Source organism: Athene cunicularia, assembly GCF_003259725.1.
Source record: "Athene cunicularia isolate RWA chromosome 15 unlocalized genomic scaffold, athCun1 chr15_part1, whole genome shotgun sequence".
Lineage (NCBI taxonomy): Eukaryota > Metazoa > Chordata > Aves > Strigiformes > Strigidae > Athene > Athene cunicularia.
Window position 1 is genome coordinate 15,806,006 of NW_020799121.1, and position 18,751 is coordinate 15,824,756.

At 49.5% G+C, this 18,751-nt stretch overlaps 1 protein-coding gene across 2 annotated transcripts in view; it reads right to left on the minus strand.

Moving 5' to 3' along the window:
• Positions 1-18,751, minus strand: part of TTC28 (tetratricopeptide repeat domain 28) — a 169,806-nt gene that overhangs the window by 64,660 nt on the left and 86,395 nt on the right. For both annotated transcript variants that reach the window (XM_026859546.1, XM_026859545.1), the window contains exons 2-4: positions 11,872-12,019; positions 8,837-9,109; positions 7,715-7,845 (exon numbers count right to left, since the gene is read on the minus strand). In XM_026859546.1, coding sequence (XP_026715347.1) covers positions 7,715-7,845; positions 8,837-9,109; positions 11,872-12,019 — 552 coding nt within the window. The remainder of the gene's footprint in view (positions 1-7,714; positions 7,846-8,836; positions 9,110-11,871; positions 12,020-18,751) is intronic.

An 18,751-nucleotide genomic window follows, 5' to 3' on the forward strand; every position in this document is an offset into this window, starting at 1 on the left:
ATGGGCAGGAAAGGCAGGCAACGAGCTGGTATCTCCTGAAGCTTCCAGGATGGCCGGAACCACCCAAGGCTACAACCACGGGGTGCTGCCACGCAGCAGAGCCAGGGAGCTCAGATGTGGCGGCAGGGACTAAACCCGTAACGACAACCAGCCTTCCACCATCTTCTACAGGACATCTCCCCCGCACAGGTGGGGATGGGGAGGCTCACCACCCTCTCTGGAAGCAAAGGGACACTGTTTCTGGCTGCTTTATTGTCCTCACAGTCCCTTTTCAGTGGATTATGCTCTTTTCCAGATGTCCTCCTGGCCGTCTCCACAGAAATACAGGATGTATCGCGTGTAACGACCCTTTTGTCAACCGTTGGCCACATCACACAGCTACAGAGACAGACGTGCCACGTAACTCATGAGCTGAGTCTGAATCAGCCCCAACCCACACTTCAGAGCTGCAGCACAACTGCAAGCACAGGGACCCTCGCCATCGAAGCACAGACACTTGTACTTCATCCCTGGCAGAAGCCCTGTGGCTGCCAGCACAGTCCAAACCCAGAAATTGTTCTGGGCCGGGAAGGGGCGCAGGCAAGCAGCCAGGGAGGCACTCTGCGCTTCGGACAAGCTCTCGTGCCACTCGTTCCGACAGAAGTTCAGCCAGGGGCACGCACACCCTGCTCAAGCACCAGCCAGAGCTCACACCACCCCGACACGTCTGCTTGGAGCCCTTCAGCTGGCAGTGCCCAGGACATGGGCAGCACCCGGGCCCCGGCACAGCCACCAGAGCAGGGCAGCCTGGAGCCCCACAGGCCAGGCTCAGAGCTCACCGGAGGGGCCCTCAGGTCGTGCTTTAGGAAGAACGAAGACAGGGCTGCTCCTGAAGGACAGCTGTGCCACTTCCAACTCAGACTGTGGTCCAGCCTTTTTCCTTATCTAACTCGGCAGAATAGATGTTTCTAAAATGATTGGCAAGGAACCTGAAAAAAATTTTGTTTTGCCCTGTACCATAATGCACCCAAGGAGTTCAAGGCAAAAGGCTAAACACTTACAGCCTTGCTATTTACTGAAGATGTGGCTTGTACAGACAAAGCACAGCAGGAAGGACACCTGGAAAGCATTTCCCCTTCCCTTCAGGAAGGGGCAGAAAAACTTGGCTTTACGGAATTTACAGATATCCATAGAAAAGAATGATCTATCTTTCCTTCTGCATCTCCTTCTGGAAATAAGAAAGTGAAATGTGATCCTTGACTTGTACGGCCTGACAGTAAATAGCTGTAGGCTACAAAATGTAGGAGATTTGTGCTGTGTTCCACTGCTGGCTCAGGCATGCTTTAAAGGGGACTGGGAAAAACTACTAGAATTGCAGACCTAAATAACTACCAGTGGCTGAGCTGCACACAAAGTATGTTCAGACAGTTGCAGAATCTGCAAATTCCCAACTGAATCCAGGCACTGATTATGTCTGTCACAGCGAACATATTTCACTCCAGAGATGCACAGCAGCCTGTTATCCCTGACAACCATCCATGGAGACAGTCGTCCCCTGCCAGCAAAGGCCCCTCATCTCACTCAGCTCCATGGCAGTGCTCTCCCTGCAGCAGAAAGCGTAGCGCCTACCTGGGCTTCGAGCCCATGGTTTCTCTTTGTAACGGGAATTTCTGCATTCTGATGTTTCCCGTACAACACAAGAACTTTCACAGATATGCAAGAGCAAGGTGACACAGAAAACCCAAGAAAGCCTGCTTAATGAACACCCTTCTTCTACGCCACTTAACCACCCGGTTCTAATTATCATCTTCATCATCCCCTTTTCCTGCAAATAGTCAACCTTTCTGAAAAAAATCTGCTGAAGTTGCAAATATGAACTCTGCCTTATGCTTGCAATAGTTATAAAAAAAATCTTGAGACAGTAAAACCTTGATTCATCAGCCTTGTTACTGAGCACATCCACCTGCTGCAGACGGCTCCCAGAGCCACGTACTCTGATGGAGATACCCAAGGGCAGCAGCCAGTGGCCACAGGACCAGGACAAGGAGGGCACTGAGCCCCAGCCAGTTCTGCACCTATTCCTTCCAGAAACAGCTTATTCTAGAGGGGAGGGAGGGAAATCCCTTCAGAACTGGGCCAAGAACGATGGCTGCAAGCTGTTGGGTATCCTGAGCCAACATGGGCAGGCTGGCACTGACAAGTCCATCAGTCTGTCCTCCAAGCTCCGCTGGCCCCCACCTCCCGCACTCCCACTCCCCTAGAGAAGGGGCAGCAGGAGACAGGCTCGTGTTGTTCAGCTGCACCCTCAGCCCCGCTCCAGGGAGAGTTCAGGGGCACAATCCCCTTCCTCACCCCAGGCCGCCTGCTCCTAGCGAAGGGAGGGCCCAGCCCAGCTCGGCCAGCAGACAGGAGCTGCCAGCACCCGGTGGCTTTCTGGCTGCATCACCCTTCCCAAGAGCTTGGTGCTGGCAACGCGCTTCCACACAAGCATTAATTTTATTATGGTTAGTTTGTGATTTTGCCTTACTGCTCTGCTATTTTTGAACGCGAGGCTGTAATAGAAGGCGTCTGACGGCCCAGGACAGAGGGGAGCCGTTACACTGCGGAGGCCTGCGGTGTCAGCGGCCTCTGCGAGCACAGCCTACGTGAGGGTTTGGACACTGAACCTGAGCAGAGGCTCCACAGCTTTCCTCTCCCTTTCCATTTCCGCTTGTCAGTCCTCACAGCTTCAAAACACTCCTTCACGTTGTACTTTTCCAAATGAAATGCTTTGAGAGGAACACAGGTCCTGACAGATGGTCATCAGAAAGGGCCACTCCAACCCGGCCTCAAAGATCACCCACCGTTAGCTCCACCTTGGCACTCTGGCCTTGCAGAATTCGTAACACAAGACAGTTCTGCATGCCTGCGGAGCAGCTGGAGATGAAGAGGAGTAGGGCCATGGCAGACTAGCACTAGAGGCATCGAAAGCTTTCACATTTACTTTCTGACTCCATTCTTTCCTCTAACCCTGGCGTGGCTCACTGGTCACATCACCCTTATCTAAACCACAGCCAGCGATGTGGCATCAACACATGCTACATGGATTACCCGATGGCTTTCAAAAGATCAGGTTACCTTCAAAAATAATAGTAGAGACACAGCATTCTGCATCTCTGTTATTAAGAATGGATAGTTTTGTACTGCAAGGCAACTAACATGCATTAGCTGTCTCATAAACCTCATCAGAGGCGAGACACAAACTGCTTTTGCCCAGAGGCAGTGAACTCCTGATCTTCCTTCTGCCTCTGCAGTCGTGCAGACGTGCCCGTAAGAGCCAAAACTGCACGAGAGCCAACATCTGACTCCAACTCAGTATCACCTGGCTGGTTTCCCACAGCAAACATGGGGTCAGACCGAGTCTTTAGCCATCACACCTTGAAGCCTACCATTATGGAACCAGGCCAATGAATCTGGAACATGAACTTGTAACTTCTGCAATTTATGGCTTGGAGGGCATGGCTTCTCTGGCATCATCAGGTTCACTGAAGACGAATTACCTTGTAGTACTACTCCTAAGATGTAATAACGTCTTGCATTGATCAGGTAACAGGCAGTCTAGGACATTAAATTCACCACCTGCTTTTCCTGGAAGGTGATCACGGGACACATATTTTAACTTCAGTGTCAGGTTCAAGTCAGTGAGTTACACTAAAGTTTAACTTGATCTTTTAAGTGAAACCTTGCTTTGCAACCCTGCTCCATACTACTCATATGTACAAAGTCTTTTATAGGAAGGCACAGGAATTAATCCAAGTTTATCTTCCATCCAGACTTAAATAATTACTGACTCTGATCTTCTGTTCCACCATCTTTCTCTCAAAGCATCCGTTCGATTTATTCCCCATTTTGAGTGAAGATATCTCCAGTCTGTCACATGTGAGCCCTGTTCTGTATATTTACTCTTGGTAGAGGTGACCTCCTTATTGTAACTCCATTGGCTGGCAGAAAAATACACTAGTACAGGATTTCTGATAGAAGAGTTCACTGCAGGCCTTCGTTCCCTCTCAGGAGAAACTCACAGACTGCAAGCTTCTGATGCTCATCAGAGCCAGCTTCTGTGACAGGCAGAAGACAATGAGCTAAAATAATGTAACCCCAGTCTTCCCTCTTAACACAATCTGTGTCTTTTTCTCCTGGCACATGACGAGTACCCTGGCTGCTGGTTTAGAGAACCTCTCTTTGTAAAACCTACAGACCTTTCATGGGCACTATGTAAAAACTGGAAAAAAAGAGCAGCAGCCCAAGCTACCAGCAGATATTTTCCTCAGCACATTAACCAACAGACAACATGCACTCACATTTTAGTAACAGCAAGCACAGAATTCATCACAAGATCATTACAGGGCTGTAACTCTTTATCCGTGCACCATCAAGCAGCAATGAAATAAAGTCAACGTTTCACTTCACCGCAGCCAGGGCTTAGAGACTGGATCCTCCCCCGTCCCTGTTCAGAAGCACTAACGCCCGTGCCAGACACCACGCCACTATTTTGGGGCAGGATTGGTTAAAATAGCCAAAAAGACAAGCCTGTACCTATGGGCTCCACTAGCCCGGAGTGTTTTATTTCCACCTCTGTGTGTGAATTAAGTGGGCCTCAGTGGGAGCTGGTGCAAAGGGAGCTGCCCAAAGGCAAGCTCCCCAGCGCACAGAGCCGTGGTCCTGCCAGCCACCGGTGGCTGCGTCGCTCGTCCCCAGCGAGCTGGCAGCACCCACTCACTCCAGGGGTAGGGCAGATTCGTGCTGCCCCCCGGCGCCGGCGGCACGGCTGAGCACCGACAGGCACATCCGCCCCGGCCTCGCTCAGCCAGCACAGGAGACATCGTGGTGAGAAGAGCAGCAGCGTAGACTTCATCGGAGTTCTCAACTGAGCACGTTCCCAGGGTCTGCAGCAGCCCCAGGCAGCCCACGCTGAAATCTGCTCTGCTTACTCTTCCCTGCGAAGTGACAGACTACCAAGCTGCGCTGCTATTTCCTCTGTAGCTGCATCCAAACAATCCTGGAGCCCAACTGCCACGCTCACCTCCACTGGAGAGAAGCAACTGTCCTTCTAGTGGTCCTGCCTACCTTCCCTCCTCCTGCACCCCACTTCTGTTGTTACCCCTTTCAGCGTGGGATCCTACTGACCACAGTGACCATCTGCCAAGCTCCACAGGAACCAGAGAACGCACAGAAAGACAGACCGAGTCCCTCATGATTTCTAGTTTCCTGAATCAACTGTACTTTTAAGTCTGCTAATTCCTTCAGAAACAATCTCACAGAATTAGCTCATCTGAATTTCCTGGCCAGCCAATGCAGTTGATCAAAAAACTCAACCCAACACTTAGCTGTGATGGAAACACTGAAATGACACTGTAGATGGCAACTTCATGGTGCCCATTACAGCGTCTCGCCAAGAACCAGTCTTCTTACCCGTCTGCACAGACCAAAACCACACATGTGTTCAGCACCCCACAGTCTCTCTTGGGGACACCAGAGGTGTGCCCAATCCAGCTACTTCTGCTCCATTCCCTCTCTGGACACAAGTACCACAGAACAGCCCGAACGTCTCCCCACTGTGCCTGCAAAGAGCAGAGTCTGCCTGGGCATACGGGCTGTGCTTGACACGGCACTTTTAACAGGCGCTGCAGACCCCCTGCGCCAGGGAGGGAAGAACGTTTGAAACCCACCGCTCATCGGAGCAGCTCACACGACTCCCCACGCAGCTGACAGTCTCCCTCTGCCAGGCCGGCACGGGGGAGGACAGAGCTGAATGCCACAGCCAGACCCTCTGCAAGCTCCTCCTCAGTTTATGGGTGACACAATCCAGCAGAAGCCCTGGTACAAACACGTGCTTCAGCAGCCGCAGAACCCCGTGCTCCGAGGGCAGCAGTATCCCCCACAAAAGAGCACTTTTTACCTTCTACGCCAACTCTCTGTGCAGTTGGAGGTAAAACAATTACCTCATACAGTCGCACACCACATTCCCTTCTGGTGGGATTCACATCAGCACTACTGCAACTTTATAACATTTGCATTATAAAAACGTCTGCAAAGGAGGCCAAGAAAAACAGCTTTTTGTTCAGAGGAAGCTCTGTGGTCAAGATGATGTCATCAGAAAGCGCCAAATTAATTTCCTGTGGTTACATCCTACAGGAAATCCAAGCAGCTCAGCTTTCCTGCTAAACCAAGTAGTCATTTGTTGTCAATAACTGTTAATTATGTGCCCAGATGTGTCATAAACTAAGAACTATCACGATTAGCCTTCACTCCCAGGATTGCCCCCAGATCAGCCATTGGGATCCATTTAGATCAGCAGCCTGGCGTCAGTGAAACGCCCCGGCTGTGCCCACAGGCCAGCCCAGGGCTCTGGGGCACAGAGGCTGCTGTGCTCCTGCCACCGCCAGGCTCCTGCCACCGCCGGGCTCCTGCCACCACCAGGCTCCTGCCACCGCCTCGGCGCCAGGCTCCGCCGCTTAGAGATACACCGAGGAGGAGCAGCAGATACACAGCTACACAGCTCTTAGCAGGAACAGGGACCACTAATCAAGAGAACTATAAAAACAATGGTGAGTAACAGCTTTTCTGCTCTGCATGAACAGAAACAAGGAAATCAGGAGTGATTGAGGAGTTTTCCAGCTGGTAAAATAATCATGGAAATGTCTAGCAGGTCCCTCCACCAGCCACAGCCCTCCCACAACCTACTGAAGGATACATCTCTCCATGGCTTACTTGATATTCAACTACCACAGTAACACTCCAGTAAAGCACTTACCTAATTCAAAGGGATCTTTCCAACAACTTATCAGTGAGAAACCGATCTCCCCCAGTTTTGAGGTCTCCCCACAAGTACCTGTATTTACATGAGTTCATGCCCTTCGCCACTGTGCAGCCCACAAGCCCACCCCAGACCCGTTTTCCCAGTCACAGCAGAGGGGAATCCACTGGTGGCAGAAGTGAGAAATGGCTTTCGTATCTGTAACTGGCACTAAAATTATGATCCTGTCCTTACAGGGACCTTTCAGTAAAATCTCTCGGGACAGGCTCCTCAGACCCTGCAGCACGCTGCCCCGGCCTGGCATAGGGCTCAGCATAACACATCGAGAGCTCCATGGTGTGTGGCCAAGGCAAGTCAGATCCAGCCCAACCAACCCCTACACTTCACACAACACTGTATTCTCAGGTTTACATGGATTTTTTTTCTTCTCACTACTTTTTAAACAAAGCGTATTTTATGTGAACATTTGGGGCAGGGAGCTAGCTCATCACTTGGCTGGAAAAGGCACAACATAGGATGCACCCTAAGAGAATTCGAGTCAGTAGGACCTTCACCACAGGGAAAACAAGAGCTGGTGACAGCCAGGGCTCAGCTGCAAGATGATGTACTGACACCTGCACAGCAGTAGCTTCTCCCTCTGCCCCCAGAGCACACTCTCTATGGGCACAATGCTGGGAAGGCAGAGGGAGCAGCCGACCAGGGACAGGGAGGCAAAGGACAAACCAAGCAGCCTGCCGCTTGCACTCTCACACTGTATCTGCCGGTACAAACAGTTTCCTTAAGAAAAGGCAAGTGAATAGTTGGGAAGAGAAATCACATAGCTTCCAAATTCTCAGAATAACACAGGGCAGACAGACAAGGCCTACTGACATGCTTATACCTCTCCAGAAAAACACGCAGTGCTGACTCCCAGTTCGGTCTATTTAACAAGCTTCCTACCTCTCTGTCCTTGAGTTTCATGGCGAGCACCAGCTGATGTCTGTGGTTAGTCAGGGCCTCCCGGTAATTTCCTTTGGAGAAGAATGCGGAGCCCAGATTTCCATGAGCTCGGCATTCTCCCGTCTGGTCACCTGAGTCACATGCAAACAGAACAGCAGTTAGCTGACAGCGGCGTTGCGGGAGCGCCCAGCAGACAGCCTGCACCTTGCTGTACGAGTGATGCTCTGGCGTGAGAGCCAGCACCAGAACAAACTCATCCTTGTCTTTTAACACCCAGCCAAAACCCTCCTCTTTGCGGGCCTTCAGAAACTTCTACAGTAGCCATCAACCTTATTTTTAGAGTTGTTTTAATTTCTGCTTTGGCCTAACACTTGGCAATTTCCCATTCTTCCATGTTTATTCCTTGCTCGACATCAGTGATTTGTTTGTGAAAGTCAGCCAATGGCACGGGCTTAAAACAAGCAAAGACCATGCCAGCATTCTCCAGAAAGCAGTTCTGCAGCGCAGCTCAGCCCAGACACACAGCACAGCACTGTCGGTGAGCCCTCCCAGCTGGAGCCCTCGGGCACCATCTTCTGCACCCCGGCAAGGTTACGCCTTTCTGTCTCCTGCAGCACTCTGAAAGCTTGAAAGCCCTTGGTGTTGTGCAGGATATACCGTACACAAGAGGGATTTTCCTATTTGTTTATTTTTTAAACCCTCTTGTTCATCCACTGTCTCACTCCTGATTTGTTCCTTCCCTGGCAACTGCCTCAGAAGCTCAGACTGAGTAACTTTTTCCACTGAATTCTTGAAAAAACAGATTGCTTCACTTAAGACTCATTTAAGGTTTTCAGCCCAAGTCTACACAAGACCAGTTCCCACATACATGACACTAGAAAACTAGAGGACCCTGTAAAACTGTAGCACATTCACTGATCATAATCCCCTTCCCGCAAACAGGTAAACAGCCTGCACAAGCCTGCAGTCTGCACACTTCAGAAATTTCAGATTTGATTTAGCGGCTTGTGAAATCCCACGGAAACCTGAGCGTTATAGAGGGAGGCTGACCATTAACACAGCAATTAATTTGTTCCATCTGTACCAATCCAGCACTCAAGCAAGTGAAAGGAGAACCCTCACCTAAAGTCTTGGCCACATCCAAGTCCTGCTGCATGTATCCAGTGCTTTTCTCCGTGTTCCCCAGCGACCAGTACGCGCTGCTCAGCGCAGAGAACACCGATCCCCGCAGCTTTAGGCTGCAAGTGCCGATCTTCAGGGCAGCCTCCAGCACCACCACAGAGGCCCCGTGGTGGCCCGCAGTCAGAAGTTCCTGGCCAATCACAGACACCACAACGAAGGGGCTCTTGTCCAGCTTCATCTTCTGCAGTTGTTGATAGGTGGGCTCCAGAGACTCTGAAATACAAAAAGGCAGAGTTACTCCACAAACCAAGTAATTTGCATCTAGAAATCACCTACATCACTCATCTTCGGTTTTTGGTTACCAAATGACACATGTGCTAAGGGCCAGACTGCCCAAATCAAACCAAGATTTATTATGGGAACTCATGGCTCAAATGCATCATCTGATATCCAGTACATCAAAAGAGATCAACCAGCAAGCTGATGATTTCCTTGCAGAAAGCACTTCAGGAGGACAGCAGGAGCACGCAGAGCAGTCTCATACCGAGCTCTGAAGACTAGCTTAATGGCAGCAGGAATACAGGAAACACCAGTGCAGTTTTGTAGGAAGCGGGAAACGGGCCCGCGGCAGTGCCTAAGAGCACTGCAGCTTCTGCTCCTTCAGCACAAACTTTCAGCTGAATGTCTGCAAAACCTGTACCTGCCCAGACGCCACAGCCCACAATGTGCACCCAGAGAGGTGACAAGAACTGCAGAGAAGCTGCTCCTTCTGCAGAAAGTACTGCTGCACAATAACAGCACTGGACCCGCCAGACTACTTATAACTGGTAACTGCTTCCACCACGCAGATGAAGGGTCTTGGCTGCACGTTTCCGTAGGGACATCAAAACAACAGGTCTCCAGAATTCGCTGGCCAAGTGGCGTTACTTGATGCAATGCTCTCACCTGAATCAACACCACCACAGCAACCTCAGAAAGCCACTTGCTCTGTTTTCATCATTTTTGCCTCTCTACAATCACTGAGCGTATAAACAATGACAAAAGAGGATTTTAACACTTCCCTGAAGAGGCAAACAGTGTGAACACGATGCCAGTTACCGACATCCAATTCGATCCTGGAATTAAATGCAGATGTAAGAGGACAGAAACAGTTTCTGTAACAAGCCCCCGCTTACCATGCTTATCACAGCACGAGCAGGTAGGAACTCGGCTCCTGTCTTAAGAAGCTTACTCAGACCGTCACCAGGTAACCCAGGCAGGCACAGGGAGAGGGGGGTGCAGAGAAGGACAAAGGAAAAAAGGGAAAACAAAAGGAAAGTGCTCCTGGTAGCCCTAAAGTCTGGTAGGAAAGGGAGAACCAGTACAGTAATAGAAGGGCAGACACAGAGTTCATGGCTGCTCCACTACAACAGCAAATGGGAAGAGACAGCCACAAGCAGGTGAGAGATGCAGCAACAGCGACTGAGTCACTGGGGAAGGGAGTTCACCTCCACGTGCTGCAGACCCACACTCCCTGAATCCCTCGGTGACTGCATTTAATGATCGTTAGGGTCCACTGACACTTACAGCCCTTTGGCCTTTTCATGCTCCTCTTCCCTCTCTGAGTGCAAGCACCCTGGATGCTGCTGCTCACAGCAGTCTGTCTGTGTCTTCACACAATCTATCATCCCGGTGGAAACGAGTTACAAGAGACTGGCCTTACACCACAGAAAATACCTGGAGAGATCTTCTGTGTCTCTCCTAGACAGCGAGCTCTTGGAAAGGGGACCAGAACAACAGGTAACAACTGCTGAAGGGCCTGCAGAGTGCCTGGCACAGCGGGACCGAGACACCGAATAGTCATTACACTCGCACAGTACACACACACTCTCAAAGTAAAACTAGCCCTCTATGAGCAAGGCTGATCTAGAATCTGCCAAACCAGTCAGTGGAAGGTTAACAACTGGAAAGCATCAACACTGAGAAGCACAGCAGGGAGCAGCAGCGTGAACAGACAGCTGCAGTGCAGCCAGACGGTGAGATCACCCAGACAAACCTGGGGCTGCTCGCGCAGAAATACCACGTTACCTGCATTCTAAGCAGAAGCCACGGTACCTCTGGATACCAAATGAAATTATCTTCACAAGGTAACTGCTATATAGGGCAGAAACTTCCAGATGAATTCATTTTGGAGAATAGAGAAAAACACTGTAAAAAAGGAAACACCAACGGGGATATTTTTTCATTTCAGTGTTTCTTGGTCCCTAAGCCCTGGGGCCCCCAGCAGCATCTGCTGAGGATGAGAACTGCCATGTTTCCTCCTGGGAAATACCATTAGGACACTGCAACACAGAGCTTGCAAGAGAACAGTGCAAAGAGAAGACTACCTCTTTCCTCTAAAGAGGAGAATCCTAGAAATGGGGACATTATGAAAGAGAGACAAAACGCTCATACAGCTAATACGGCCTCAAGGTCCGTGTGATTTCAACACTCCTCTGGAATATATAAGTGAATTAGCAGAGCAGCCTTTTTTGCTTCTGGAACACTGTGTTTTGAGACACATTAGTACCATGGAAAAGCTGCTGCTGAGCTCTTGTGGGCAGACACTGGCCCTGAGACTTAAGACTGCCCATTCCCAATGCCCAAGCATCAGAGCACTGGGGGAAGTTGCTCCAAGTAACACTAAAGCCAGGCCCCGGTAACGCGCGCCTCAATCTGCACTGACAGACCAGGAGACAGACAAGCAAGGACTTCACTGGAACTGCTGCACACCACAGTCTGATTCATCTCCAGTACCTCTCCAACTGGGGATCACCATCTCGCTGTCCCACTGAATCAGAACAACATATTTTCACTCCTCCAATTTCAGGCTCCGTTCTCAGCACCTGCCGAGTTAGCAGAGAAGCCAAATCCTGAAATTCTTCCCTTCAGGCCTCCAGTTTCTCTCTGTCTCAGGTGCTGGCAGCCCTCCCCGTGCACTGAAACTACCGCCTGCAAGTACAGCAGCAGCAGATCACCCCCCTGAGATCACCCATCACCTCCTGGTGCTCACTTACCTCGCATGGGGGATTTCATGGCGGCCTCGACCATACCAACCAGAAGCTGCAGACTCTTGGGATCTTGAGCCAGCCCCGACGCAAATGCTGCCAGTGCATCTGCATGACGTCCAAGGTACTGAAGGGCCACACCCTGTCGGAAGTATGCCTGGAAAGACAAAGAGCAGAAGAAATGCCAGTTACTTAATTCCCAGAAGTCACAAACAACAAATCTGCCTGTGACCTCCTGCTGGCGGACACTGGGCTACACGATCACATCCTGGCTTCTCTGGTCACACTGGCTGCAGTCAGAAGAATCTAACACCAGAGTTTGGTTTGTGACCAGCACCCAGTCGCCCACCCGCTCAGTGTGATGACCTTCTCAGCCTTTGCAAGGCCTCTGGGCTGTTCTGGAAACCACGGGTGGTAATTACTATTAAGGCAACACTTCCCCCTTGGACTTGGCCAATTACTTAACTACTTATAACCAAATGCTCATTCTCGAGACCTCCATTTCTGTTCTCTTGGCTCACACATCACACAGATAACTTGCTTTCTTTCTCATCACTCCTTGCCAGTGAGTCCAATATAAACATCCACCACTGGTAGAGACCAAAATGTACTGAGATCTCAAGCTGCAACAAACCACGATGTAAAGATCCAGAGAGGAGCCAAACCTTCTCTCTCCACACACGCCCCCTGATGAAGACACTGCCCAGCACTGTCCCGCTTGTTGGACATATATATGCCCAGCACATATACATAACACACATACTATATTGAGGCAAGACATTCATCATTTTGAAGGTGTTTACAAGAGCATTTATCTTTTTTTCTTTCTTTCTTTCCAAGGAAACCATGCATGTGAGCGTCCAAAGTAACTTAAACCTCTTGTCACCATGCATTTCTGTTTCTACACCAGCAATGACATCAATATGCAGCTGCAAAGCACTCCCAGAGCATCTCCTCAAATTGGGATACCAGGAACCTACACACAAAGCAACAACTGCAGAAACTCCTGCTCACACGTAAAGCAACAGCAAAGCCCCAGCTCAAAGGGTATCCAGGACTTGAGAGCTGCTGGGTAAGAGATTACAGAAACCACAATCCAACATTTACTCAAAAGTACTCAGGTATATTTGTAGCACATACATCTGGATTGTTATAAAATGTCTTCAATCTTTAAGCATCTCTAATGTCCATTATTCAGGTTTTATCATCATGCCTGGCTAATACATTTCTGATGCAAATTTTGCTGCACTTCTGCTTCATTCAAAGCTATTTCAATAGCACAAATAAAGCTGTGAGACCAGAAGATAAAACATTATTTGCATTTCTTAAAAACTGTATTAAGAACATAATACTGCTCCTTGAGATTGGCTCCTATATTGCTTTTATGGATAAGACCTCATCACGATTTCTCTCCATCTGTAATAGAAACCTGTGCTCAAGATTCATTAAGTATACATCTGTGGAAGTCTTTTTACTTAAACAGGATAAATCTCCAATTAACATCCAAACTGGTATTTCATTAGAGCTTTCAGACACTTTTGGAATCCAGTCCAGGGAGGCAGAGTTTAAGGAAAATCAGAAATGACATGAGGAATTTATAGACATGAATATTTAATCTCTTTTCCATTAGTAAGCCTTGATTGTAGAACCACTTTTAATGAATTCAATGAAAGCAAAATTCTTTTCATTAACCTTTAGTATAAATGTGTTCTTATTGAACCAAACAAGCTACTGTACTGGAAACTCAATTCAATGTTAATTAGATTACTCACATGAAGCTTTAAATCAAACACAAAGAACTAACAGTGTGCAGTGGCCATCGAGCGTGAGTCCTCAGAGCTGCGAGCTGTCGCCCAAACCATGGCATACACTTTTAAGTCCTTTCTTCCCCAGGATTATCATTTAATTACTTTCTTTACCACTCGATGACAGAGGCAGTTTGATGCAGCATGTCTCTGACGGGGACCGTTCCAGCCAATAAGGCTGGCCCAGGACCAACCTGCTCGCCTGGTTCAGTTCTCAAGGGCGAGGGTGCAAACGTGCGGCAGCCGGCAACGGACCTTCGTGTCACGTGTTGGCGTCCCAACACCTCGGGCTTACCAGGGAGTCAGGAGCCTGCCTCTCCTCTCTCAAAACGCACACCACCAGGACAGATGGTACATCAGGGAACACATGGCTTCCTCATCACTGCAGAAGGGCCCAGAACCCCCAAATCCACTTGCATACAGGGTTTCACGGGAGAGGCAGGAGGGAGACAGATGCTACAGGCAATGCAGAGACCCCTCCCACAGCCTGCAGAAGGCAGAAGGCTGGGGCTTCTGTCTCCAAGGTTCAGAGGGGACCACACAGGGCTGTCCTCTCACATCCCGTCCTACACACACCGGGCTGCAGGACAGGAGGTAACACCCTCTTCAACTATAGGTAGGGCAACAACTAGCTTTCCTGTCTCCCATGAAGAAAAATGGCCCCTGTGAGGAAAATGGAGAAAAAGCAAGCTAACAAAACCCAGGTGAAGCCTCTGCCCTACTTCCAGTTCTCATACAGCAATCCAAGTGAACATCAGTTCCCAACGGGAAAAAACATCACACAGGTGCAATAGCACAAAAGGGGAAAAAAACGCAAAGAAAAAAAAAAAGGAAAAAAAAAGCCTGGCCACGGGTTTTAGCACTTTGCAGAGGAGTGACAGGCCTGTTCCACTCACCACTGCCTGCCCAAGGACTCCACTGCTGCTGCCAGAGCAGGCCCTGCCCGGCTGGGCTGCAGTGGCTGCCGTGGGACAGCGGATTCCAGCACTGGCCCGTCCAAGCCTGTCGCTGCCGCGGGCACTGAGCACATCTCCAGCCCGAGAAAAGAGTCCTCCCCCCCGAGCATCACGGGTTCCAGATGGCAGAAGGGAAGGAGCCAGGGACAACACTCACAAAGGGCATGCAGTGCAGCACCGGGCATCGCCAACGTCCTGCCTGGAGAGTGTTTTTATCCGCTCCCCACCTCTAATTCCTGGAAGCCCCCCCTCCACACCACTTAATTTGAATACAAACACAGCATTCAGAGTCCAAAAGAAAAACTTAATAATTGTAACTGAAAGAAAGATTTTGGCCAATTTTTCTCCTGCAAAAACCCCTTCCTTCCTTTCGCCTCCAGTTTCCAGCATATACAGAATGCTCTCCACACACTGTGTTCCCCAGAGATCTTTAACAAAATAAATAAAAAGCATTCACATCACCTATTTCCTTCCCAAGAGGCATTCACAAGGTAGTTTAGCATTGGAATAAAGACATCCTATCAAGGGAAAAAATCTGCAAAGAGGAAATGGTGAAAATCACCCTTTGGAAGAGGAGAGGAAGAGGAAAGGCAGGAAGCCAGCAGCTGCAGCTGAAGAAATGAGACAAGGAGCGGCCTTCCAGTCCCGACACAGAGCGAGTCTTCCCACGCTTCAGCAAACTTTACATGTTTAATCACACTATGTGAAGACAGAAGAGTACTCACTCCACAGTAAGAGTTACATTAATTTCCCAGTGATCCCAGGTAAGGAAAAACTATTGATTCCTTTCAAGAAGATTAAAGCAAGAAGAGAATGATGTTTTGCTAAAGACAAGACAAATGAACAGCAGGTGTTTGTCTTCAAACCCATGGCTCTTTGCATCCTCAATGTAATACAAAGAGCTGGAACCACCTCTCATTTTTTCAGTCACTGCATTACACTCTCCAGGAACAAGGCACTGTGCAAAAAGAAAGTCTCGCCCTCAGCTGACATTTGGCACTAGATGCACCTTCCTCAATAGGAACGACTTTCTCCTCTCCTCGTGTCAGCACGATCGACCGACCACGTGCTGTTCCCAGCTCCAGATACTGGAGCGTGCCTCGGGCTCCGCGCAGCCCATCTGCCCAGAGCCCACTGTCCGCCCAGAGCCCACCGTCCGCCCTCATCTCTGCTGCCGGCCCTGGAGCAAGACCAGGGAGCGCCACCAGGACGTGTCACTACCAGCAGCAGCCTTCTGGGGAGGGAAGAGCATTAAAAGGTAAAAGGCAGCTCTACCAAACAGCCAGTCTTATCAAGTCACTGATACTAAACTAGAGAGGTGGTCAGCAAGTAATCCCACACACCCACAGACCTCTAGCTCTGTAACCCAGACCGGAGCGCGGGCTCGCGCAGGCGGTGGCTTCCCAGTGCACGGATCTCACATGGCCCAGCGGAGATGGCTTGGGAAGGAGCACAGGGAATAGTTAGTGCTTTTTATCCATAATACTGCTGAAAGCACTCTTGATATTCTGGAAGCAAAAAGAAGTTATTCTAATTAATTAACTTTCAAAATATATTTCGTGCTTAAGACTTCAAAGCCATGCAGAAAGTGGCTGCCGTGCCGCAGTGGCTGCTGAGGCAGCAAGCTGCATTACCCCGGCACAGGCCCCGTCCGCACGGAACGGATTCTCCCGACTCACCCAGATTTTGTCCCCCACCTCCATTTTTTCAGACTTGCATTTTTGCCCCATGCTTTTCAGAATGTGCCATGTTCTCATGGCAAGAATATAGTTTTTAGTGCTCTTCTCTACCCTCAACTGAATTTTACAAAAATTGCACGAACAAGAGAGGAACGCGAAAGACACCTTCCTGCGGGGACACTGCAGTTCCTGGAGGCGGCCACGGGCTGGGCTGCAGCAGCCAGTGTCTGCCCAGCCAGGCGTCATCTCCCCACAGTCCCAAGCACGAGCCCTCTTTGTTCTGCTCAATTTATCGACCAGCATAGTTTCTGTACAGGCTCGTATTTCTCATCTGTGTTTATTACAGCCCATTTAATGCACAGGGAGAATTTCTCTGTCCTATTAGGAGCTGGCAGTGGGCTGACTCCCACCATCCAGGCAACGCAAACACAAACGTGCTTGTTAGTTCTTTGATCCTCATCATCTGAGAACCCATCCAGATAACTGTCGAGATCCTGAATGTTAGATTTTCACATGCAATCTGAAACAGGATTAGAATGTAAATGCCATCATTGAAATGGCCAATATCAAGGGGAGTTCTGAAATTTTTATTAACCCTTCTAGTATCAATATGCAAGAACTGTTTTAGGCAGAGCAATAGTAATTGGTTTATAAGTAATATGAAACATGCAACGAAGATAAAAACACAGTACAAAGAAAGGGCATATATGAATATGAATGGGACCCCTACGTTTCCCAGGGTTCTACTAAATAAAAACAAGCCCAGTAAAGGAAGCCCAAGACAACGCAATGCTTTTCTTACCAGATAAATATCAAAATAAACTTTAGTTTTTTTGGATCAGGGATCTAGGCAAATATTCCTGCTGTACTGGCATCAGTAGCAGGCTGTAGTACAACTCTATGAGCTTGTACCATTTTTTCCAGTAGAATCCATGGCAATAGATTGTTCAGATCCTTAGCACACCTCATATGCGACGCCTGCAAGAGGTAGAGGGAAGCAGCAGCCACAGGAGTTCAGTCCCGTCTTACCGTGGCCTCTTGTAAGTCTGAAGCATGAGCTCATGTTTCTGCAATATTATATAATACCAGGGTACAAGCACTTTTCTAACAGTAGCCCATATTATACTCTTTACTGGGCAGGATGGTATACTGTTTATAAATATTCAAAACCAGCTAGAACTGCGGGATTAAGTGGCACATAGGAGCCCTCTGAGAACGCATGGTCACCCGGCTGCCTCAGGACATGCTGAGGTTAGCCAGGTGGAAAACCAGGAGCCCGACCTTTCTCTCTGAAGTCGGGTAACCCCCTCAAGGGTTTTACACAGAGCAGATGACATGTGCACGGCTGGTCCTCTCCGAGCACTCCGGCAGAGATCCTGCTGGCTGCTCCAAGGAACACGGCCACGAAGACTACTCTGGCTTCGGGATCTCCATCTGCAGGAGGTTGGGCCCTCCCTGCTCCCCGGGGCTCCTGCACAGCCCCGTCCCTCCACAGCAACACCTCGCTGCCTTCTTGCGCCCGCACCACCTTGCTGGGGCTCACCTGATCATTCTGTCATCAAGCTGCACACTCAGAGACTCATTTACATAATGAATTGCTGGCCAATTTGTAACTGGATAGTGGAGACAGAAGAATGAAACTGGAACGGCATCAGAAGAACTTGGAGCAGCAAATTACTGTCAAACACAGAAAACTTGAGAAAAAAGCCTCAGCCTTAGACAAAGACTCCCATTGTACACAGGGGAGGAAATTCAAAACACCTTTATACTCATGTCGGCTTCAGACCCTGGACAACCAGCTATCTGGACAGGAAAGGCAAACACATAGAAAACGCTTTTTCCACAATACTCCCTTGGTCTGCCAGATCAGGAGATGATGCCAAAAATAGCACAAATAATCTCTGATGCATTTACCCGGCCTGCTCTGGGCAGCAGAAGGCCTCCCGGGCAGACAGGCCCGCGGCTGGCTCGGGCCCAGCCGCCAGCCCCTCGCTGCCATCCGGGCGAGCCGGGCAGCAGCTGCCGAGCACAGCCCGTGCGACCCACCGAGGGGGAGAAAGTGGGAACAGCCGCCACGGCTGCTTGGGGCCAAGCACCAGGTTGAATCTTTCCTCTCCCCTTGTAACTGCTTTACAGCCAAATTTTAGAGAAAAATACAGGACAAATCTCTGCTGTGGGATTTCAGGAATGTGAGGAGAGGGAAGAATGCGCTTTAATTCAGAACACATGCAGCACATGCATAAATACTTCTTGCGATCCATCCAAACTGAACCCCCGCTTTCACAAAGTTAAGGTAACAATTCTCCTTCAGATCCGCTCGCTCGGCTGGCACCTGAACCACTACCGGTACCGGCCCTGAAGAACAAGCAGAGGTCTGACAAAGTTCCTGTCTCTAGAGCAGAGCTTTTTCATCTTCAACCCGCTTCCCAGGTGTCTCTTACAGGAACTG